The following is a 24,405-nucleotide window of genomic DNA, read 5'->3' as shown; positions in this document are numbered from 1 at the left end:
TCAATCATTTTTGTTGAAATTATGCATACTTCAGTTTTATTGTGATAGCAATTATATTGACACTCCAGGCACATTTCCGCTCTCGTCGTTGCCTTCACCATGATGTTCAGTATAAAGTCCCAAGTGCACTAATGTCACCGTGTGCTGCATATGCTAGTGAAAGCATGCAAGGGTGAGCCAGTGTTGGTGGTTCACTCTTGCGTGCGCAAGGGAGGAAAGCAGGGAAGCAGCGTACTGTCTTCCATGACGCACAAGGCACAAGGGGGGGGGAGGGGGGAGACATTCTACTCTGGCAGTGGCTGCATATGGCACAGATGCGTGGGCTCCGTCTTCAGAGTGATCTACGATAGGGGCAGAGCGCACCGAGTGCTGATAGCTTCGTGAGCACTGTGTTCTCGCCAATTAGTTTGTGTTGGAAGTGGAAGTGAGAGGCAGCATGAAGGTCAATTCGCTCACTGCTGCTGCCGCACTTCCTCACTCTAGCGTTCTGACGGCGCGTGTCTGCGGTCATCGAATGAGATGTGTTGATGTTTGCATGTGCAAGCTTGACCCCACGCTTCTTAATGTAGTTGGTAAGCGAATGTTTACGAGTTTATGCGGCCGATAAAACTACTGTCCTTACTTCATATAGCTGTTTAATAAATTGCTACCACAATCGATGCTTCGCCTTTTGAGTGAAACTGCAACTTTCTTTCATGCTGATTTCAAATATATATTTTTCTTGTGCAGGTCAATTATTTCATGGGTTAATGAAAATGATTTACAACTTACATACTGTCGTTTCAGGCCTCTATTTGGAGGAAGTGGCTAAATAAAGATTTCATTTTAATGTGTGGATCACGAGCCCAAAGCATGAAGAATGCAGTAATGCAAGCGTTTTTAGAAAGTGGTAAATAAAAGTGCCATTATATTACAGTGAAGTTCAGTTTCACAATGTGACAGGAAATACAGCAAAATATTTAAATTTCTGAAGCTAGAAATTTAAAATCTGCTTGCATTACACTTCTTATCATATGTGCTGCTTTCTAGTGCAAAAAAAAAAAAAAAAGATTTATCTGCCCCAGGTCCTGAAATATCAATGCTTGTAGGCTGCAAGAAGTAAAAAAAAGATGCGAGAAAATCACAAGAAACAGCTGAAGGGGAGCATGGGTTTATGAAGTTAACTTTGCTATTGACAAAAATGTTGATCCATGAAGCGAGGTGTCTTAACGATTAGTGCAATGAGATAGATACTGCAAATGTCAATTATTGAAAGATGTTTGTCTTCTTTCACGGTTTTCAACCTCCTAGGACCAGGCTGCCACCTTAATGAATTTTATATATGTCTTTTTTGGTGAGTGATTTATAAGGAAGAAATAAGGAAGAGACAAACTATCCAGCTGTTTCCATCTATGTTGGCATTAAGGTTAAATTTAATTATACATACAAGCTCTATGGGTTGCAATGGCAGAAGTTTGCGGAGATTTTCTTGCCCACTATGTAGTGCAGTCTGGAGATCCTTTATGAGAAATATAACTTTATTCATACACGAATGACTACAGTGCGACAGTGCACCTTCTGTGCCTGTTCTCCATTCCACAATAGCCAACACTGATTTATTCAAAATGACTATATTCTAGTTCATTTCTGTATTTACTTTCATGGAAAGTCACAGCAGCACACAAGCCAAGTCTCTGGTCTAAGGTGTCATCATTAAGCAACACATGAGCAACACGCCATCTCATTAAACCTACATCAACATATGTGTGCGCACTTGTCAAAACAGGTGGCTACTGCCAAATTAAAATCATTAAGCTGTCTATTTACCCTGCTCCACCGATTGTCTAGTGTGTTGTATCGTACAAAACTCGAAACTCGACAGCCTCTGACAACTACCATGCAACATGTGGCAGCCACAGACAGCTATCTCGGTGGCTGGCGACAGCACTGCAACAACCTGCGAAGCACTACTCAGTCAGATGGGGTGGCTTGCATTGTTGAGGATGACTGCAGAGTGAACTGCAACTGGGCCTGGTGACTGCACTGCTTGAGGCATTCTGCAAAGATGGTTTTCCGGTGTTAAAAAAACGAAAAGAAAAAAATCGAAGTGCCAAGATGTGGGGTTGTTTCATCACACGCATGCATCTAGTGCTCTAGCTTTGGCAAGTCGCATGCAGCTGTGCCTTTGGTAGAAGGTACAGCTAAAGGTAGAGCTCATGTTACTTATGCTTGTAGACAGGTATTATGAGTGTTTAGTCATTTGTTACATGTTGATTACACCAGTTATCATGAGATCACCAAAGCTAAGCAGTATTGGGCTCTCCATCAGTCATCAGAAGAGACCACTTGGTAGTGTAGTGTGCTGACAGCCTTTCTTGTGCCGTGGAATGGGTCCACTTATTGCCTGGACCGACAGTTTTTCCTTCAAACAAAAAAAGAAAGAACAATGGTACTTGAACTTTGATATAATGATAGTAGGTATAATTAAATAAAAAAATTTCTTGCTGATATCAACATGCAACGAATATATGCTTAAATAAGTACCATTAAACATCGATATAATGAAGTATTTTTTTAATAATTTTTGTCCATAAAACATGCATTTAGAACCTCAATATAACAAAGTGCGTTTATACACGACTTCAACGAAATTTCACTGCCGCCACCACGAAGAAATAGTGGGACAAATGGAAACTTCCACAGCCAGTAGATGGTCAAATAGCTGAATCACACGTGGCTGCTTGGGAATAATTAACACTGAGCAACCAAGAATGACCGCCGAAGTGGAGCGAAGCATCATGTTCCGTACAAAGGGTCAAGTGCGATAAGTTCTTACTGCGCCTCCTCGCCCGCTGTATTTGTGAGTGAAGGCCACGGAGGTGAAGGCATGCAAGGGTGAGCCGTTTGATGTGGATAGTGGCTTGATGAGTGCCATCTATCCACGCGAGCAAGGAAATAAGGGGGGGGGGGGGGGGTGGCGAGCGCGCAGTAACTCCATGTAACACCATCAAGAGCGTGTGAGGGGCGGGGGCAGATTGGCTAGTCTCTCTTTTTGTAGTGCGTCTGTGGCTTAGCGTGGCTGAGCGCACATGCGGCCCACGTTGAAGTTGAGTTGAAGTTTATTCATGTGAAAAAACTTAGGTACGTAAATTTAATATACAGACGAGGGTCCCAAAGTAATGATACTGAAAACGGGACCCTCGGTTAGTAACTACAACAGAATTGTAACATAGTTGGCAGCGTAACAGTGGATAGCATAATAATATAGTAGTTGCAAGAAAAGCAAATGATAACGAAAATAAAAAAAAGAAAAACCAAACAAACTATGCTCTAATCGATATAGTGTAGCAGGTATAACAACGGGAGTGACAAAACTTATACAATTGTTAAAGGCAAAAAGCAAAAAAAAAACGAACAAAGAGGGATAAAAAAATGTGGCGCAATGTGAACACTGCAAAAAAAAAAAAAGAATGGGTGATACTTATTAGTTAGGTGACTATGAAAATACAAATATTTATTAGGAAAAATTATCAGAGGTTAGCAAAAAATCTTTTAGCGAAGCTTTGAAACGCTGAAATGTAGGTAGTATTTTAAGCGCAGCAGGCAAACGATTCCAAAATGTAATGGTAGCGAATGTAGATGTTTTTTTACCATAGTTAGTACGAACTGATGGTAGCAGAAAATTATAATTAGAAGCGAACCTAGTAGGGTTTGTATTTCTAAGGGAGCTGCTTTGAATATATTGAAAGGTCAGCTGGGAATCAAGCAATTTATAAAACATTGTTGCTAAACTGTAGTTGAATAATCTTTTTATACATGGAATTTTGTACTGCTCAAGCAGGCCGATAGCATTAGAGCGCGGTGAACTGTGGGTGATGATACGGATTGCTCAATTTTGTATATGCTGAACTGAAGACAAATGACATAGATATGTATTACCCCAAACGATTAATCCGTAGTTAATGTATGAATGAATGAATGCAAAGTAGAGTGAAAGCAAAGCAGAAGGAGTAAAATAGTGTCGTGCCTTGATAAGTGCACGGATACCAAAAGCGCACTTCAGCTTGACGTGATTGATGTGCAGGTGAAACTTCAGATGGCTGTCTAGGATAACCCCTAGAAATGAAACGGAGTTGCTAATGGGAATAGAATGATTGCCTAAGGTTAACGAAGGAGCAATAATTAGTGATTTTTGGTGCGAATGGAATACTAAAAATTTCGTTTTAGATGGATTAATGACTAGATCGTTGTCATTACACCAATTCATTTGGTGTCAAGAGTTTTATTTAGTTTGATTACTAGAGAAGAGATACACTTATCAGCTATAGATATAGTTGTATCGTCAGCATATAGAACGTAATGACTTAAGTCAGTGACGTCTGGCATACCATTAATGTAAAGAGAAAAAAGCAAAGGCCCCAGTATTGAGCCTTGTCGTACCCCTTGGTTAAGTTTTTTAGAACTGGAAAAACTGGAGAACTGGTGCCCTGTTTTAGAGGTAATCTGCCGCATGTGCCGAAAGTGGACGTGCTGAGATGGCATGGCACAGTTCACTGTCTTCCAGAGTGTTTAGTGTTGGCAGATGCGTAATCTCGAGTTTAGGAGATGTGCTGGAGCTAGAGGCATATGAAGCATTCACCGGCATTTTTCATGATAGCGTCATGCCACTGCAGGCAACTATGAGCCGCGGGGCATGAGTGGACGCAAAAGGGTAGCTGACTTCGCTTCGTACCTCTGATGCAACAAGGCGTGAAACCGTATCTTTCGTCACCAGCTCTCAAACCTAACAAAATGATTTTTTTTTTCTCATTCAGATTTACTTTTTCCAATTGCCCCATAATTAAGCAAATTTTGCGGCCCCTCGGTGTAAGAAAAATACATCGCCGACTGTACTTTATTTACATAATAGGTCACATTTCAATGTAACGAAACTTCTATACAACGAAGCAAATTGCTGATTTTACCGGCTTCGTTATATAGAGACTTGGCTGTATACAGTGAAGCTATTTTCGTGTTGGATGCGACTTTATTATAAAGAGGTTTGGCTGTGTCAATAATAGAACCCTCAAAAACTGACAAGCGACCACGATCAGGATCATGAGAAGAAAGATGAGAGGTATGTTTTGTGTGAAATATGCATAAAAATACAGCACTCCAGGATACTTCAGCAGTGGCAATTCTATTCAAATCTATTTATAAATAAACAAAATGATTTTAATAGCAAGGTCTCACAATATTGTCAACACAATAGAACACAAGGAGACAGTGAGCCCTCCAGTGTAACAAATGAATGAAAGGCTCCCTTCTTTGAACAGACAGTATGGAATTCTTTGACCAAGAATGAAGGCAGTTATAAGAAGTGATATTGGTTAAAACAGCAACATGCTTGCACCTGTTATGATACTGCACACCGTATGCCAAGAAGCAAGGTCTCTTTTGCAGTATAATGAGCTAATGTTTAAATACTGGTGTCTTGTAATTGACTTAGGTATTACCTTGGTGCTGGAGGGACAAGACATGTGCTTTGCTTCTTTTAGACAATGCCAGGAAATACATTGTCTGTGCATGATGTTGAATTTTAATTATCATGCCTTCACGGCACACAATATTGTAGAGCGGACAACCGACACTGTGAGAAAGCACCTCTTTTTGACATCTTGAAATTCGAGATTGCAGCACTATAAGCCCCACTCTTCAGGCAGTGAGGCAACAAATTGCATGTCTTAAGCCGGCTTCAGAATTGCACAGCTTGTTGGGGTTCCGAACTACTTCTACAATTTTGCTAAAGACTCATTAGTCTTATCTAAGCTCATAATAATGTGGATAAGACTCATTAGTCTTATCTACTCTTCAGAATCATCTCATCTCAACAACTGCTTTTAGTCTACTATTGGAACATGTACTCTATCTGCCATTGGAACAGTTTTTCGCTATTTGGAGTGGAAACTCTATGAGAAGAACTCCAAGTCTGTCTTTGAAGTTCTGAAACTTGCCATGATTGCTCGTGTTCATGTCTATCTCAACAATATTTGTTCCTGCGCTGTCAGAGTAAGACATGAATCATTGATACGCCCATCTTGACATGTGAATGGTGGCTTTGGAGCACAAGGTCCGTGCCTAGAAATAGACGAGACAACGCTGACCAGCCAATGTCGATCACAAGAGAAGCTTTATATCTCACCATTGGAAAATGCAGCATTTCTTCATTAGCATAGCTAAGATAAGTAGCCCTAAAGGCTATGGCAGAAAGGAACATAAAAAGGAATTTACAGTGCCTGCAGAAGTGTCCCCAGGGTGCTGTAGGTATTGAAATAATTAAATAGCCACTATGCATGCTTAGTCACATTGGTTTATGCAGTACAACTGAATGATTGATTTTCTTGTTTGGTGAGATCTCATTAGTTACTGACGGTAGCAACACCCACCATGGTTGCTCAGTAGCTATGGTGTTAGGCTGCTGGGCATGAGGTCGCGGGGTCAAATCCTCACCTCGGCGGCCGCATTTCAATGGGGGCGAAATGCGAAAACACCCGTGTACTTCGATTTAGGTGCACGTTGAAGAACGACAACTGGTCGAAATTTCCGGAGTCCTCCACTAGGGCGTGCTTCATAATCAAAAAGTGGTTTTGGCATGTAAAACCCCATAATTCAATCTTTTTTTAACAGTAAGAGCTCCATGCCAAAGGATCAATTTAATTTTATTGCTCTTAAAACAGAAAGACACACAGAATTTGTTTAGACCCATATTCCCAATCAGAGTAATAGTCTAAGGTTCATCTAACCTTCGACTGCTATATTGGGTGATATGATATGAGCAGAGTGTAGTGTCAGTGTGGTGACATGTGCCAAGCTGTAGCTTGTTCTATGTTTTACTTTGTCTATATTTGATTTGTGTTTTTCCCCAAAAATGAAATTGCATTATAGCTGTCAGCTCTAGGTTAAGGGTTGCCAAATGCCACATTTCCTGTAAAAGAAAAGAAAAGCTGCCACAACATGTTCTCACCTTCACTCTCTGTTCATCATCATTAGCCTATCTTATGTCCACTGGAGGACGAAGGCCTCTCCCTGTGCCAACCAATTCCAACTTGCTGCTGCTAAGGAAAGGATCACGGGCTCAGTTCCCGGATGTAGTGGCTTAATTTTGATGGGGGTGCAATGCAAAAACACTTGTGTACTTATTTTTAGCTGCCCGTTAAAGAACTCTAGGTGGTCGATCCCTAAAGAAACCTGGATGGTAGAAATGAATCCGGAGCTGCCTCTTCGATGTCCGTCATAACCTGTGCATTGCTTCAGAACCTTAAACCTCCACAATTTGGCCTATAATAGCAAGAATTATTATATTTTTACCATTGGTTACGTATGTCTCATTTTCTGCATGTGAGGGGAAGAAAGACAGTAGTTACATGGTTGCCCAATTAGTGGTGGTGTTTCTAGAAATAGCTGTACCCACATCAATTCGAGTGGCTTTGTTGACATTACAGTCAGAAAAGAGCTTGAGATTGCCATATCAGGCAGTGAGGAAGCAGTATGTTGCATAGTCGGACTTAGAACCAGAAAAGAAGCAATTTGAAGATTTAAAATATGGCGAAGAAGTGCCACATTAAGAAAGAGCTCAACACCATTAACCCTTTAACTGCTATTGAGGAGATAACTGGCCATCACAAGTTTCCTCTGGTGCCGATGACGAGTTAACTTGTAGCGAAATTTGTGCTATTTTCGCACATGTGTATGTGTTCGGTTCCTTGCAATCTTGACAAGAAAATAACACACAGTGACTTTTGTCAATTTCTTTTTTTGCACTTGTAAAAAATTTATTTGGAATTTGTCATGGCTGTTAAGAAGCTAAAATGGTACTTATAATAAAAGAAAAGGGAGAAACCTTAAACCAGTCATTGTTGATTTAATGGCCTTCATTAGACTCCTACAGTGAAGAAGTGAAAGCAGCAAATGACCTTGCTTGTTACATTTAAAGCAGAATGTTGGTTTGAGCTAGTTGGTGTCATACTCTAGGATAAATAAGCAGCGCTAAACAGACACTGACCGAGAAATCGATACGACAGGATTGGCTGGCATGCTCCATTAATCACGTAGAAACATACTAACTGCACATCGGATATAGTCTATGAAATTCCGCCAAGCTATAGTAAAGTTTACATAGAATATAGACAGGACAATGTTTTAACCACAGAGCCAGGCAACACCAAAACAACATAAGAAATGGATATGGCAGTCACTAGCAGTTCACTGCAAAGAATTGTGCATATAAAGCTTTGTTGGAAAGGCTAAGTTTCTAAAAAAGGCAAAAACTAAGCAGGAACGTGAAATTGCAGAGGAATTTTAAATAAGTAAAGCTGGTGATGTGTGTGTTAGGGAGCCATCGCTTGCCGTAATGGAAAAAGGAATATTATTCCTAGAGAAGCTCAAATGACATGTGGTATTGTATGCACGCTCACTCTTTCCTTTTTGTGTATGTGTGAGTGAAAATTCTACGTATTTCCGTTTTTTTTCTTAATAAATTTCAGTTAGCAGTTGGCACCCGTCCTGTCACATGTGTTTCTCGGTTTGCGTCTGTTTCGTGCCATTTATTTATCCTTAAGAATTGCATTTAAAGTTTAATAGCAAAGGAAAACTGCAAAGAGTAAGAGCTACCCAAGAGCTACTAAATGTCAGCTAGTCGGTACAGGAAAAGCTGCAGAACTCCACTGAAGTTTCCGCAAGCAATTTATCAAAGATGGATTGCTGCTCTGGCTAATTGCAATACTAGCTGCTCAGTGAATTATTCCTATTTAATGCAACAAAATAAATTTTTTGCAATAATTGTTTTCTCATTGCTTTGTGCAATAGAAATTATCTGCAGTCTTCTCAAAGTGTTGTTTTTGTTGAAAACTTCCAAATGTAACATCGGATATGGCTTTGAACATACCTCAGCAGAGCATAAAAATTCCTTGAATTTTTTTTCTTTCAAAGCTGTATGAACTCTGGCAGGCATTTATTTTAAAATGCATCTGCATGCATTTTTCTTTGTATGCATTCTTTCCTTCGGCATATTATGCAAAGCAAGATTACATTATATTGCAGCTCCGTACCAACATAGATTGCATAAAGTTCACTTCTTGTTTACTTGTTAGAAATGCCAAGAAAACGGGCAGCAGATGGTGAACCAGCACATACGTACACAGGAGAAGTCGAGCTGCCTTTTTGTGCTGGTCAGGCCGGTTGACCTTGGCAATCGAGGAAATTTTGCTGTTCTTATTCCTTGCTATTCTGGCATCTCTCCAGTTGTCTTTTTTGCTGCTGGCATTCCCTTCGTTTGCATCTGTTACCCTTTCTCTCACTTGCAATGCATGCTGCACACATTAAGCAAGAAGGCATTGAGATCTCTCTCTATCGATTATTGTGACAACAGATTTGAGAGACTTACATGGAGTCCAGTAAAACTTTTTGGCTTCCCTTTCTAATTTGGTCCGTCAGTGGCAAAGCGATCAAGATTAATCTTTGATTTGATTAAGATTTGCTTCTTCTGCATCGCTAAAGGTCGAAGCGACTATAAATGTCATGTGTGAAAAAAAAAAAAAGCAAAGCGGTGCAACTTATAATGTTGACGCAGTCCAGAGCGTTGCAGTGTTATTTCTGCGACAATATCAAAAGAAACTTGTTAGCAACACGCGTGTGGAGATGTGTGTGCGTGTTCCATTATTTTTTCATTTGAGTCGCAGCTACTGTTTAGCGTGCGTCTTTCCAGGCTTCAACGGGTGTGTGATTGAACGATTTGTTTGTCTCTCAGATTGAAAGTCCGATAACCCGACCCTGGCTAGGCGCAGGTTGCACACCTGAGTATATCTATAGGTGCACCATATCAGGTTGGCCGCCCTCGAAAAAAAACGGAAGGGCCAGTTGCGATGTGCTAACGCTTTTTTTTTCTTCTTTTCTTTGATTGTGTAAGCAACTTAGAAGAGTGCGGATGCAGGCCAGATGGTGAATCATTCTTTGGGAAGTTGCTCCAAAGAACACACAGGACGAAGGAAGAGACGACACGAAGCTAACCTTCGGCGAAGCAAGCGCTATAGCAGACCCAAACTTATAAGCTCACTACACGCATAACTGTTTAAGTGTGTGCCGATTCATGGTGCGCTTAAAAGGAATGAAGTGGAGCTAATTATTTGATATTCGATCCATGGTGCGACAGCGCATTGAACGTACGCCACGATATAGCAGTGGGCGTTGTTCAGGGAGCGAAGTGCGCGCGCGGCGCTGCGGTCCGCAGGACTTGCGGATATATATCCGATTTGAAACTGCTTACGTGAGCACAGCGGGCAATAAAATTCACGCGGTGCGTGCGAAGTCTAATTTTGGCTGCTGCGGCCCTCTTCCATATGTGAAGTCGTAACCGTTTAGGCACTTGTAAAGTTGGTGTAGCGGCATCAATTGCTCGCTGACAACGATAGATCGATCAATGTCGGACGCATGCATGCACTGCATGCTTTCACCGATCTCGACCTGCAGCAGAGGATTTTACGAACTGCCACGCATTATTTGCGCGCTCACGCGCGCGCGGAGCACCCTTTTTTTTTTGCGTGCATGTTCCCCTCATCTGCTCTTTTTTTTTTTTTCACACGAGGGCACAATCGGTATTTTTGTCAATGTATTTGTTCCCAGGTAATTTTAAACAATAAGTACTATTATTTTGTAATCCCGCGAGCACACGGAGAACACCTGGCACACCTTTTAACGGCGTTCATCCATAGATGTCGGCTACCTCGCTGCCCACGCCCTCCTTCAACCTCTACCTCTACCCTCTACCCCTCCAGCCTTTGCGCTCACGACCGTCGCTCTCCGAAAAAGAAAGGAGTGCGTTGTTCGTTGCCTCAATAATATTTTCACAATCGCTTTACGTATTTTTTTGTTACCTATCGCTAATTTTTATTGGATCTTGGAGAGATCTCTTAAATTTTAATGTTACGAAAAGCAATTTTATATAATGGAAAATGTTGTCCTTGCATATGCGTCTCTTGCATGTCGTCATGGCTTGTGAATCATCACAGGCCATCCAATGACGGTGACGCAGCGCATCGTCACGTGTGCGTCGCTTGTGAATAGTCCAATGAGGAAGGCCCAAGGTGACGTAGCGCGCAGTGATATTGAGCTCTTAGGTGAGGGTGATGTGGACCTGCTTTCAGTGACGACGTCGTTGTACTTTGACGTGGTTCCTACGTTTCTGCCAATTTGCCCACTCGGGTTGCGGCAAACTTGGTGACGAGAAATACGTAACTGGTAAGTGCTCTGAGTCGCCCCTCTTACAATAACAGTCGGGCGTGATGTCTTTGGTGCGGTGGTGGCATTTTTCGATTGCCAGTTTAGAAATTAGCCCAATTTTTGACCCCTGCTTTTGGGAAAACGTGTGGATGTAGTGTGGAATGGTATCGCTGCAAATATGGCAGGATGCCAGGGCTACCAGGGCTGCAATCGCGCTGAATTTAGACGCGTGTGTATCCGTTAGGCTTAACGGTACGTCGCGGCTGCTTCGATCGCGGAACTGCGAACCTCTGCGTCCTGACTAGCGTTCTAACGCGCATTTAGTTGCCCACTTAGGAGTTGACCGAATGAACGGAGCTACTCTGCCGTATGCGAAGCGTCGATTTTGTGACTGTCTGAAATGGTGTGGCACAAACTTCTCGCCTTGTAGGCTGTGTTCAAGGTGCTTGTGAAACCGTGTCGCCCGATAGTCTTGCAATCCATTTCATATATTGGCGACTTTAAAATGATTGTTTGCGCGTTAAATTGGGTCTGAGTGGTTTCTTTTTTCTCCGTTTGTGCGTTTTAATTTTATCATTATTAGTTCTATTTGATGCTCCTCTAGCTGAGTCTTGCGTTCTGCGGTCATAATTTGTGCGGACAACACACGAGGGTTTCGTCAACACACGTCTTCATGCGTGCGAGATGTGCGTATTCGAGCAGCTGACTTGTTTCCTGGAATAAAACGTTACCGTATTCTTTGCTCTGCTGTGCGTGGTATAAGGAAGCGGCCGTGGAAGGTATTGCGCCGCGCTTTCGCGCACCTGGGCTCGCAGCGGCCTTGAGCCAAATTAGTTTTGCAACGTGGCTGCGGAGTCGCTTCGCGCGTAGGCCATTTTGAGGCCCTCGCGTAGATTGAGCTTAGTAGCAGTTAAGAGTTTTGATCGCAGATGTTCAGCGTTAGTGAAAGGTCAGAAAGCTGGTGGCATCGGCGCTTACGTGCGTTCTGTGGACCCATTCGATAGAAGTCTGCACTGTTCTGAACCGACTAAACGCACAGCGTTTTCCTTGTGAGAAACCAGGCACCTTCGAAAGCTAAGGTCATCGATGTAGCTGTAAAAGAACGCTGTTAGGTTGTCGCATATGGCTGTGCTTTAGCGCGCATTCTGCCAACGTGGAGTCGATAAAAATGTCGCGTGCGTCATCGCATGACGTCAGTGCAGTTACGTCACGCGCTTACGCAAACCGTTACATGGCCTCTGCCCATGCGGGCGGACTGTGTGCGGTAGGATCCCTTGAAACGATTATTAAACACTGGTTGAAAACTTTTTCTTCCTTGCCATTCTGCAGTTTTACATCCCACAGCATACGTTACAAATATTAAACCGTCCTTGGAAAGCAATCAACTGCCCGAATTATGTTTGTGAACCAAAAGGTGATGCATTAGAAATCCCATTCTGGAGAGACGTGATAGTTTTGAGACCCTTGCAGACACACAACTTTGGACAAATGCTATTTACTCAGGTCATAGATTTTCACATTACATGCAGCTAGATAGCAGTATTGACTGTTTGTACAACACAAGTCTCGAGTAAAGTCTATAAAATGGAGTGGGCAAAGGTTGCAGTCGATTTTACATTCCACACGCTGCCAGACTGCAGTTCACAGAATTTTAGTCTCATGGCGACTCCTTGCATGCTCAAGCGCCCGTGACAAGTGTGATTAATACTGCTAGTGACTGCTAATCTGTAAATAGAGAAATGGTGATGGTGAGAAATGATAAAAGTGGTGATGTGTTCAAAAGTGCATGTTGCCAGTGATAATTACTGTAACACAGTCTGAAAGGGTGCGCGATTTATTGTTATGGGCCTCTGCATGGTCTCATTGCCCCCCTTCCTGCTGTGATTTGAGAACTGGCGTTTATGTTAGAAGCTATAAGGCTTTCTAAATGAAGTCTCAGTTCAGTCTTGTATGTAAGCTTAGCAGATGAATAAGTGAGCATTCTAAAATTTTTTGATGAAAATAAACATTTCATAGACTTGACTCTCTTGCATTCATTTCAAGTTGCAGATGGATTTTGATGTTTGACTGTGTCTACCATAGCTGATACTGCTGGCTTAATTGCAAGCAAGACCATCTCTTTTTGCTAGCAGCTTGAGAACACAAGGCAACACACATGTATGCACACCCTCAAACACCCAAGAATGGACTCCCCTTTTCACATTTACGCCCGTTTGAGATGGTGCAAATTTGACTGTGTTCTTGCATTTGTGGCTAATGGGCCGTCAGACACTTTGTGCATGCAGTGTTTGGAATCCTGAACCTCTCTGTGAAAATGCATATGGAAAGGATGGGCAACCAATCGCAACATGGATTGTAGACACGTCAACTACTTAATTTTCGTCTGATAGAGTAATGCACTCAAACACAAACAACCATCACAACAATGGTTTCTAAGTTGTTTTACTTTGTTTTCACTGAAGCGTGTTGACGGCAAGAATAATTCAGTCCTCCGCTAGGTGCTCACAAATGCGAAAATCGCAGCTGCTATGCTCGGTGCATGTGAAATGGCAATGCGAAGTTCGCATTTGCGGAAATCGTAGCTGCGGAAAATGCAGTATAAAATTGCACCATGTGAAACAGGTTTTACTTGTGAGAAAAGGGGGACTTATTGGGTGTTTCGGTACATGCATGAAAGTGCGGTTTCCTGCACTCTTAAGCTCTTACCAAGATGGAATACAAAATAATCCGGCTAGAAGTTCTAAAGCAGTGCTGTACTGCAGAGTGTGTGAAGGTGGGGGGTGGGCATGATTTATGTTGAGGGTGCCATAAATTGTGCTGTCCTGATGGTGTGCCCATACAGCTACTTTCCTTTTCCATTATGTTCATCCAAGTATTGGTTTTGAAGAAAGTGCGAATTTTGTGTGCACAGACTGGTGGTGTTTCCCACTTTTCTCTAAAAAGGTAGCTCTAATGAAACTATAAACAGCAGTAAAATAAATAACATAGATTAACTTGGCAATATGGGTCATACAGGGATCGTAAAAGAATGCAAATAAAATTGAAGCTGTTTTTGGGGGCCAAACTGTTGCTGTGCTTCCTGCAGCATATCTTCGGCTAATGCTAAAGACATTGGATATCATCAAGGAGCATGTGCTTAGTGTGCACTAGTGTGGCCAAAATTTCTGATGTTTGCTGTAGTAGAGGGGTTTGGCTGGCTTTTCTGTTCACTTCCAATTGCTCTTTCTTTTTGTGGACAAAAGTACATGAGTTTAGTTGGAACTGACTCTTGCACTTAATTGCAGAGCTGCTTACTGTGCTGGGCTTCTGCAATGTCATTTAGTGGATCTAGGAATTAGTTGTACTGTGGCAGTGTTCTGTGTTATGGCCTCGTCAGGTGTGCCTGGTGTCCTTGCACAGCTTGCTGCACTGCCCTGTGGCTGCTGCTACTCTCGAAGGTTCAGCAGGCATTCTGAGCGGGGCTTGGTCATGGGAGCGGTTTGCCGGGGGGTGGTTGGTGGTGTGTGCCCGCTCTGGCTGCCGGGTGGCGTGTGCTGTGTTGTCGTGGCTGGCCAGCGCTGACCCCGCTTGCATGGCGTAGATGGAAGTGCTGATGGAAGAAGGAGCGACCGTGGTGACCAGCAGCGCGCCCGTCTCGCGTGCCAGCAGCACGACCACGGCAGCACGCTCCAGCCCGGCTCCCAGTGCGGTAGTGGTCACCTCTGCCCAGGGGCGCACCAACGGCACTGTGGTGTTTGCCTCGCCGGCACAGGTCAAGCAGCTCAACGTGAGTTGGTTCTGCACTGTGGCTGCCACGAGACGCTGCAATCCCTGGAAAAAAAAAATTTGTTGCATCATGCTTTGCCTGCACATCTCTGCTTGTCACCACTGCATTGTGCAACTCGCAACTTTTATACTGCTCCAGGAGGAAGCTGCATGAAGACTCGATGCAGCATTTATGTAACAAAACTGGGAAGTCCAGTAAAAGCAGCCACTGGAAGTTGGGATTATAAATTTGTCCACGGTGTTTGTAAACACCGAAAATGTCTAAGCAGCAGAGCGAGGGCGTCTTCTCATGTGGCTCCAGTTCTTGCTTTCAAGCCTGGCTTCAAGGCTTTTGCATGAACCAGGAAATGGATCAATTTACAAAGCATGCGTTTGCAAGCATTCACCTGCTGTGCATGACTAATGGCGAAGCCTAGCACGTGACTGCCAACATTGCAGCAAGCTTGAGGTTCTACCGGTGCTAGTAGAGTTGCAACCGTGCTTCTTTGAGGATGACTTTGCCTGTGCGCATGACCAGCACTTTACATTTGATGGAGGATGTACAGCTGCTGGACAAAGCAAGCACTGATTGCAATACATGTTTTTGGGGTTTCTCGCAATGTCTGTGCCACATTTTCTTCGCACTTTGCTGCTTTTCAGGTGTTTGTGCAAGAACGACACTCTCACTCCTTTTTTATTCCTCCGAACGAAAGTTTTTTTTTTTTTGTAGTTTGGTTTATACGTCCTGATCGTTTAGTGGAGACCCTTTTTCTCATGTAGAAATGGTGATCGAAGCAGGCATTGTCGAGGAATATCCTTTTCTTGTCTAAACACTACCTCTCTTGTAAAGTTGTCGATTTGTCAGACGTTGTTAATATGGAAGTTGAGTAGCATTAAGAAGGTGTCATGAACTCTGCTGGGGTTTCCATTAAGAATGATCCATCTTGGTATGGCAACCAATCACCCTGCAACTACTCAGTCATGTCTTAGTAGGCTTCATAATTTACATTGATGCTAAGTGCACCCTTGTCACATAATAGCATTTTGATTGTCATTGTTACCAGGCAATTTCATATCTACAGATGTGGACACGAGCAGTCTCCTTTAAGGTCTACAAAAGACCAGCTCAAGTGCAGAAATTTTTCAAGCTTACAACAGCAGGATCCATTCATTGACGATGTCGCAGGGTTAGCATAGGCATGCTGCTCTATACTGAATTCTTCTTGGAAAGACAAGAAGGGTCGCTCACTGTTACTTCAAAGGTTTGCAAAAGTGCACGAAGTGCCGACGTGATGTGAGCCACCCGTTGCTTCGAGGTTGCCCCAGGTGGTCGACAGGATCTTGTGTTGAGGACAATGAACACACAGATGGCACCCATCTGTCATGAGCATGCAGCTGTTGTGGAGATGGTGGAAACCCCTGCCGTGCATGCATGTTATTGCTGGCTGCAAGGTGTATTTCATTCCTACGGTTTTCCACCTTTTGAGCTGTAGACTCCTACTTTTGAGAGCCACGTCCTACGTCTTTGTTTTCACTGGTCTGTACATTGTCCATTCTTTTCTCTTTCTCTCTCTTTCTTTTCTTATTTTTTTCCCAATCAGCTGTCCACGATGGCAAGTATAGACCGTATTATCTTTGGCTGATGCATGCCGCCATCTTGGAAATTCGCACTGCTGCATGCGTGTGCACTTTGCACATTTGCGAAATGCCAAATGTGTTAGCACAATTAATTTGCTGATTGAAATTCCAACTTATCAAGTTTAGGAAGTACGGGATGTGGTGTCCGTGCAAATCAGCTGCCTGTAGACTGTCTGTAAAGGGGCATATCTAGCATTTCAGCTAAGCGTGTTTCTGGTTAGCAATGGCAGCACAAATTAGGCATTGTAGTTGAAGAAAGCTGCAACATCAAGAACCCATAGCGGCGGCACTCCTGTGATTTGATTTATGGCCAGTGGTGCCTATGCATTTGTGCAGCAGCTAGGAGTTGGCTTTCCCTTCTCTCTCTTCTTTTTATTTTTTTATTAATGTAAAGGCTTGCATGAGTGCATGCAAAGTGCTTTCTTTTTGGCTCGAACTACATCACTGTAAAGCCAAACTTGGTTTCAGATATGAGGCTCTATCATGTTTAACAGAGTGCATGCAAAGTGCTTTCTTTTTGGCGCGAACTACATCACTGTAAAGCCAAACTTGGTTTCAGATATGAGGCTCTATCATGTTTGACATGTTTGTTTCAGTAAAATGCCCATTTTATATTCAGTACAGCACATTGACATGGCACCTTCTCAGCTTCTGCTTGTCAGGTTCATAGACAAGAACTCAGATTTAAATGCTCCTGTGTAGTTGCACTGCCAGTCTGATTTGACCTGCCTCAAGCAGCATTCACAATAGTTTATTTTAAAAGCCTGGTGCACTATAAAGGCATTATAGCGCAAGGGCTATTGCAACTTATGGAAGAATAAAGCCATGCTTCTACAGGGGGACAATAATAAGGAAAAGAATGGGGTACACGCACCACAGCACCATTGTTAAAATATGGTAATCCATAAAGATAGGAAACCTGTATAGCACTTGCAGCATTCTATGGCACCTGGAAGCTTGTTTCACATTGAAATGGTGTCGGGAAATATTCACCTATAAGTTTGGAATCTCCACATGTAAGTCTTCCTGTATGTAAGAACTTGTGACACATTCAACAGAGGACTGTACAGAAGATATGCTTGTGCCTTATGTCCCTTGTTAGTAACTGTTTATTTTAATTATTCTTTGAACATAAAAATGAGCATTGTGGCACTATGAAAGCCCTAAAGGAAAGGGTAGTAGAAAATTGCTGCCAGCACTCTTCCAACCCGGCAGAGCTACTCTGCATGCAGTCAGCAGCTGTGTCACCCATGTGCTTAATGCAACCTTACAACAGCAGTGTCTTGCAAGAGTGACACTGTCATTGACGAGGAAAGGCGAGCCTGGCGGCCATCACATATTCTAGAGTTGTTTTCTTGGTTGTGTTGCAGTCTATGCCACTTCCTGTGTACTTCGATTTGCTAAACTTGTTGAAGGGGATGAGACTAAAGAAACTTCTTGGTTAGCACATCTCCCGTCAAGCTTTGTTTTCACATAGAGGCTGCCATATTTGTTGCCATGAAATATTGCCAACAGAGAATGGGGCTTGTAAATGCTGTTGTAAGATGGTGAGGACGACCTGGCGTAATGAAATTGGGAAGTTTTCAAAAATAGGACAGAGTTGTTTGACGCTAGACGGTTAACTGGAGATCATTAGCGGTCTTCATCCTGCAGTTAACATAAAATAGGCTGACCTTGATGATGGTCCTAATATACGCGGAAGAAAAACTGAAGTTGTGATCATATAACTTGAAAGCAGAGTACTATATTAGCAGGAGAGAAGTAGAAAACAACATACAGGGCGAGCACGAAACTATCTTCCCAACTTCATGCCCATCTTATAAGTTCACTATGAAAGAGAGCTTTGAAGCACCTATGAGTACGAAGAAAGACTCTCAACATAAGCTTAACTTGCTAGATGCAAGCTTTGTGTGAGCACATGCAATTTAGTTCTGCCTGCATGTACGGAACATGTCCGATTCTACGCTGACCATGCTGCTATGGCGATTTGCTTCTTGTCCAATCTCACTTCAACATAAGAAACCTCCTCTTGGCAGAATCCACAATCTAACGAAGTTTCTTAATTTCTTGATGTTGGCTTCATCGACCACAACATATTCTGCGATTTAGCAAAGTTCGCGAGTTTACAGGAAGCTGCTGTATGTTATGTTTTTTGGATGTTACTTTACGCCTCCATTCATGGTAAACGTCTGATTGCCCAGCACTAATCTACCCGGCAAGCTTAAGTTACTCTATTTACTACCCCTTTCATGCAAGAAAGCATAGCCCAGAAAGTTGGGCTGACCAACAGTGTGGCTCCCTTATGTGATTGTTGGTTGAAAGTATGGCCCCCTTGACCTGTCTTGCACTTGTTCTCATCCATTGCCACGCAGGTGGTTCCATCAGCCACAACGCAGGCACTGGCAGTGCAACAGCCAGGTGGAGGTGTGTCCATAGTGCACGTGTCTATCCCCAACCAGCCCATGCACGTTCAGTCAGTGATACAGCCCAACCAGCAGTCGGTGATCCAGGCCGCTGGAGGGGCAGCTGCCCTGCAGACAGTAAGTGGACTTGGTGTGAGTGCTCTTCCATTTTTTAACCCTTGGCGAGTTAAGCAAAGCTCATTTGTGCGTGTGTGGTATACAGCAGAGTGTTAGCAATCTCTTGCGCGAGTCCCTCACCAACACATTCCTTAGGAAACCCCAATAATAAAATCAGCAAGATGGATAATGAGGCACATTGGTGTGCATCCATCTTGGCATGGTCAACTGAGTGGGCAGCAGACAAGGCTGAACATGGGGAGTGTTAAAATCATCTGTGTTCTTCTTCCTGGTCTTGTATGCTGCTCATCCACCTGACCACACGAAAATGCACCAGAAGGTAAATGCTTTGTCAGGCAGTATTTGCTACTTCAGCTGCATAATTTACTCATGTTTCCCAACTTGCTTTCTTAACTGTTCATTTAATTAGTGCATTGTGTTTTGTTCTTATGCTAAATTCGCTGACAATAGGTATGACCAGTGGCATAGCAGAACATGACTTGCCTGTCCCTGTGTGCGTGCGTGCTTGTGTGTGTGTATGGGCACATTGGAAATAAAATTTTGTGGCAGAACTTGTGCCGGCTCCTGATCAAAATGTGCGCACCAGGAAGTATAGCCGATGGAAACATTTCCTCCCAGCTGGCATTAGTAGGCTGCGGGCAGTCGCAGTTCATACCTTCTTTCTGTGCTTGTATTAGTGGACGGTAGGCAAGGATTTATGACAAAATTAAAAGTGCAAGAAAGGACTCAGACAAGACTGAACAACACGATTGAGCCTTGTTAAGCTAGGCAAGGAGCTCCTGAACACAATTGGTGATGAAGCCACTTATGCTAGCCTCTGACTGGCTCTTCAGGTTCAATCCCTATAACAAAGCTTGAGCACCTTGTGACAACGAATTTTGGAGCCTTAAGTGTCGCACTTTCTTTTTCCCACCGTACATGTATTAACCCTAGAATGTGTAGTCATGAATGTGTATTTTCTTGCATATTAAACTTCAGCTCAGTGAGTGTTCAGGTCCCGTGTTGTCTAAATCTGCTGCATATTTAGAGGTGCAATGTAACCTGCACTTGCACTAACGCTTTAATCGACCCATCCCTGTTGACCTTCGTCTTAATATTATTTTTTTTTCTGTGTTCTGTGGTTGTGATCTGTGATGGTGCAGCCACTGTCATTTGTGCATTCACTAGGCATTATACATGTCCCCACGTCGTGTACATTCTTGGAAGCAACACTGCATTACATGGTAACATAGGTGGCTCTGAAATTAGTTACCTTGGCAGGCTAATGTTCACTTCCCAAGCAATGGTATGAAAAATTTGTCATTACCGAAACCACCCTCCAGCCACCATTGCTGCCATCTCCATTGCCAGAAACATGAAAGAAGGTATCAACAATCTCTACTCTTCCCTGTAATGCCTTCTGGTCTTGACAGTATAGGAAATAAGATAAAAGCTTGTACGTAGCATTTGTCTTCGATTCCCCCTTTCATACTTTTCATAAGGGGTTGCCTTCTGGTTAACTGCATGCCTTGTGAGATGTTTTTCATTAGTTTCTCAGGGTTGCTTCTTTCTTCAATTGCTTGTTCAAAGCACTTAGTGGTTTCTTTCGTTGCAACCATTGCCTAAATATTTTCTCTAGTGTCCTTCCATGATCGTGAGGACTCAGTTTGGCCTCGGTGCATTTTACAGCAGCCTATTAAAGAAGGCCTTTTACTTCTTGTCTACAAGTCCTGTATTGCCACATAAGTAATACAGGAAGTGTTGATCGGGCTTGCTTAGTCATTTACTTCTAGACGTGACCTTCCGTCTCACGAGTTCATTGCTGAGAGTTGCTCTCTTAGATCATATATAATTTGACCCCATGCTATAGTATCGCTACCACCATGTGCTTTTGAAACAGGGTGTAGATATAATCTTTATCGGATACCCTGCATGTCATATGTCATTTGTAATTTAGTTTACAAGCACATTGCGTCCATTTGGTTATCCTATATTGGATGGGACATACTACTAGGTGCAAGAGTAGTTTTGTAAAATGCCTAGGTATGGTAAAAGTTTTGGCTATTGTCATGGGGTACTTCATGGCCTCCGTGGTGCAAGTTGCCAGCTTCACTTTGCACGAAACAGGCACTTGATTGCTTGTAGAGGCGTGTCTTCCTATTGCTGTTAAATTTGTGAACCACAGTGCGGGTGCTAGTTCATGTTTAGCTGTGGTTGCTTCCATTCTGTTGTGAGATTTTCTAGATACCGTTTGCAGATTTACCCAATCAATCTGATGACTTCTGAAAGTCTCTTACTTTGCAGTCAGTGAATGTGTTGTACACATTTTGGGGCAAGTCTGTTCGGAAACACTGCTTGCGATCATTTGGATTGAGGGACATGGGTTTAGACTGTGACACACGGACAGCTTGGCCATCTTCGCAGAGGTCAGGGATGAATAGTGCGAAGGAGCGTTGGGGCTGCCATGCCATTGCTGCTGCTGCCGCCACTGCTCTTGCTCCAAGTGGGGGGCCCCCCTTTTTTTCTGCTTGCTTCTTTCCAGTTGGGCAAGAATGTCATTTTGGTAAATAAGGGCTCAGTGATCCACAGTGCCGACGGTGATGCTGGCGTCCACCCTGTCCAGGTAACACTGCCTGGACTTGCAAACATGCGCTTCTGTCATCCTAACACTGCCCGGAGCTTCTCTTCTGCTTGCACTGCACACATTTCTTTAGTCATTTTTGTTTCTTTGCTTGCGCGAGCATTGTGTGAATGCTTATGCAATGCTTGAGTGTGGTCAACCGGTGGCCCTCGTGCTAAAGCCTGTCTGCCACATGCCTCGTGAAGGTCTTTTTTTTTATTCTGTTCAGTATATAGTGAGTATGTTGGTTCTATTCTCTTCTCTTTAACGTGGAGACACCAAATTTTTGTTGGTGGGGGAATAGGGGAGGAATGCTGACAAACATTTGCAGGAAACTAGGAGCATATTAAGCAAAAAAAGAAAGAAAGAAAAACAGAGTTCCTGTGTTCTTTGATTCAGGATACACATGATGGCATAAATGTGGGACTCTATAGTTTCTTGATTCCCTTGTAACAATCATGGGACAGATACACTGAAACCCATGTGACAGCCTAGGAAAACCACCAAATCCAGTGGCTTTGAACGTGTGTGACGTCTTTGTCTTGCAAAATATTTAGGCAGTGAAGTTATGGGAGCTTACAGTATACTGTAATTTAAGCTACAAGTCGTGTTATCATTGTCAGGACACACCATAACCTCGATGTCACTTGAACATATTATTAAGATAAAGCATTACATTTGCATAGCCTTGTTTATTTTACATGTATCGCAGCCAACTACATGTTCTGATGTGAAGGGGATGCATAAGAGTACATGCTATCGGGGACAAGTCCCCTGGAGGCGCAAGTGTCTGGCGAATTGTATTGCTGCCAGGATCAGCCGCCCTATCATTCTTGCTTGACACTGCTGGAAAGCGCATATGTGGCCCACACTATCCGGCATCTTGAGCGCAGGTGATAGTGTAGCTGATCCCGGCAGATATCGCAGTAATGCAATTCGGTATACACTCACGCATCCTGGAAACTTTGGTCCCCGATAGTAACAGATGCTATACTTTCTCTAAATCAAAAGAGTGAGCTGCTGTTTTGGGTCTGGCTATATTGATACCTGAACCTGTCCATCTGCACATTGGTTCTGAAAAGGTGCATTTGACTGTGTTCATAGTGAGAGTAGTACATTGGAAACCTAAATTCAATTTGCTCTCAAAAGCAAACATAAATTCCCAGATCATTTGGTGACCAAGGAGGTGCCAGTGTGTTCAGTACTTAGTTTGATGCTGTTTCCATACACTGTACAAAAACGTAACACACAGTGGCTTAGGACCAACATTAACGAGGCTTCGGGCTAAGGCAAGCTGCCTGCCAGGCATGTTCAGAATGTAAGGCGCCAGGGAACGAATATGTAAGCTTCAGCGGTACAGGGAGTTAACTTGTTCCAAGTTCTGCGTCTTGGCCAACATAGTCAGTGCAATTATCTTTGTCCAAAATGCACATAGGGTGGTGTGCATTTCTGCAGGACAGGTTGGTTCTGAGTATGTACTGCTAAAATACCAAATCAGCAGACCTTTGCTACTGCACTTCTAACCGTGCAGTGAATGCAGCCCTTGTGGCTTGTAATAGGACGAGGATACATTTAGTAGTAAGGCACATCTTTGTTTTACAGCCGAGCAACTGCGGAAGTTCTAGAGGGGCAGGGTCGAATAATTGATAAGGAGTTGCATAAGACACTATGCAGGAAGAGGTGAAGGTAGCAGGCTGCATTTGGTGGCTAAATTTGCGTTACGAAAACTGGCTCCTTGGAGCTAAGAAATAACACTAATCTGGTGTCTCTACTGCTTCAGGCATTGCACTGCTGGTGCAAGATTATTGCATTGTACCCCCCCCCCCCCCACTTCCTCCCACGTCTGCTTTTTCACCCTTCAGCTTGCAACTGTTCAAGATAATCTGTCCTTGCTGTAGACTGCCAATCATACGAGCTGCCTCTTGCACAAGCCATGAGCAAATTTAAGTGGCCCATGCACTTAATCTGCATAATTGCAAGCTTAAAGAACAGCCATGTTTGAAAGAGAGCGGCATTGACATAGCTGTTGTTGCTTAAGAACTTGGCAATTATTTGTCGAATATGGTGTATCAATTTCCTGATATTGATGTTGTTACTAGTTTTTGAAGCAACTCTTTGGTCAGTTAAACCCAAGGTGTAATCACCCATTTAAAGGAAGTCAAAAGCCAGTAGCTCTGCGTAGGCTATATGCTGAAGAAGTAAGTGGCTAAGTTAATGCTTTTAGTAGATGCAACTGCAGGCCCCATGTAAGAAGTCGCGTTGCTTTATGTGGTGTGATGGTGCTTGCAGGCTTGCTATAAAATTAGCGTAGTCCCATAGTGACAAAAGGGTACAGAGGTTTTGTTTTGTTCGATAACTTGCTTTCTGATCATTTGCGCTGCATGTGTGCCATGAATTGCACTTTTTGTTTTATACAAGTTGAGCATGTCTGTGTGTGCGTGCGTGTGTGTTTGCGTGTGGCTGCAGCTAACAATACTAACCTAGGTGTGTATGGCATGCGAGGGACATGTAGTGGAAGCTTGTGGACTTCAGTGCTTTGCTCGTTTTGTTACTCTAGGATTTGCTGGTAGTGTGTTGCGTAGTATATTTGACAAGCCAGCTGGCATGCAAATTTGAATTCTTACAAGCACGGTACATTGATATGCATGCTTT

At 43.1% G+C, this 24,405-nt stretch overlaps 1 protein-coding gene and 1 long non-coding RNA gene across 10 annotated transcripts in view; one reads left to right on the top strand and one right to left on the bottom strand.

Annotated features, from left to right (window-relative positions):
* Positions 1 to 440: 440 nt before the first annotated feature.
* On the bottom strand, positions 441 to 10,273 carry LOC142572563 (uncharacterized). Of its 2 annotated transcripts, XR_012826100.1 has the most exons (4): positions 9,401 to 10,273; positions 9,155 to 9,326; positions 6,983 to 7,073; positions 441 to 2,036 (listed from the first exon to the last, which is right to left on the bottom strand). It is a non-coding gene; the product is annotated as an uncharacterized LOC142572563 (long non-coding RNA). The 2 variants fall into 2 exon arrangements; XR_012826099.1 differs by lacking the exon at positions 6,983 to 7,073.
* An 850-nt stretch (positions 10,274 to 11,123) lies between these two features.
* The window catches only part of CrebB (Cyclic-AMP response element binding protein B), a 28,743-nt gene continuing 15,461 nt past the window's right edge, over positions 11,124 to 24,405 (top strand). Inside the window, exons 1-4 of one of the 8 annotated variants that reach the window (XM_075681751.1) lie at positions 11,124 to 11,250; positions 14,813 to 14,998; positions 18,987 to 19,169; positions 21,676 to 21,756. In XM_075681751.1, coding sequence (XP_075537866.1) covers positions 14,813 to 14,998; positions 18,987 to 19,169; positions 21,676 to 21,756 — 450 coding nt within the window. In that variant the 5' untranslated portion in view covers positions 11,124 to 11,250. The other 7 variants (XM_075681752.1, XM_075681753.1, XM_075681750.1 and 4 more) reach the window with 7 other exon arrangements.

Source organism: Dermacentor variabilis, chromosome 2 (genome assembly GCF_050947875.1).
Source record: "Dermacentor variabilis isolate Ectoservices chromosome 2, ASM5094787v1, whole genome shotgun sequence".
Taxonomy (NCBI): Eukaryota; Metazoa; Arthropoda; class Arachnida; order Ixodida; family Ixodidae; genus Dermacentor; species Dermacentor variabilis.
The sequence above is the reverse complement of the archived record's forward strand: the minus strand, read 5'-3'. Positions and strand labels throughout refer to the sequence as shown.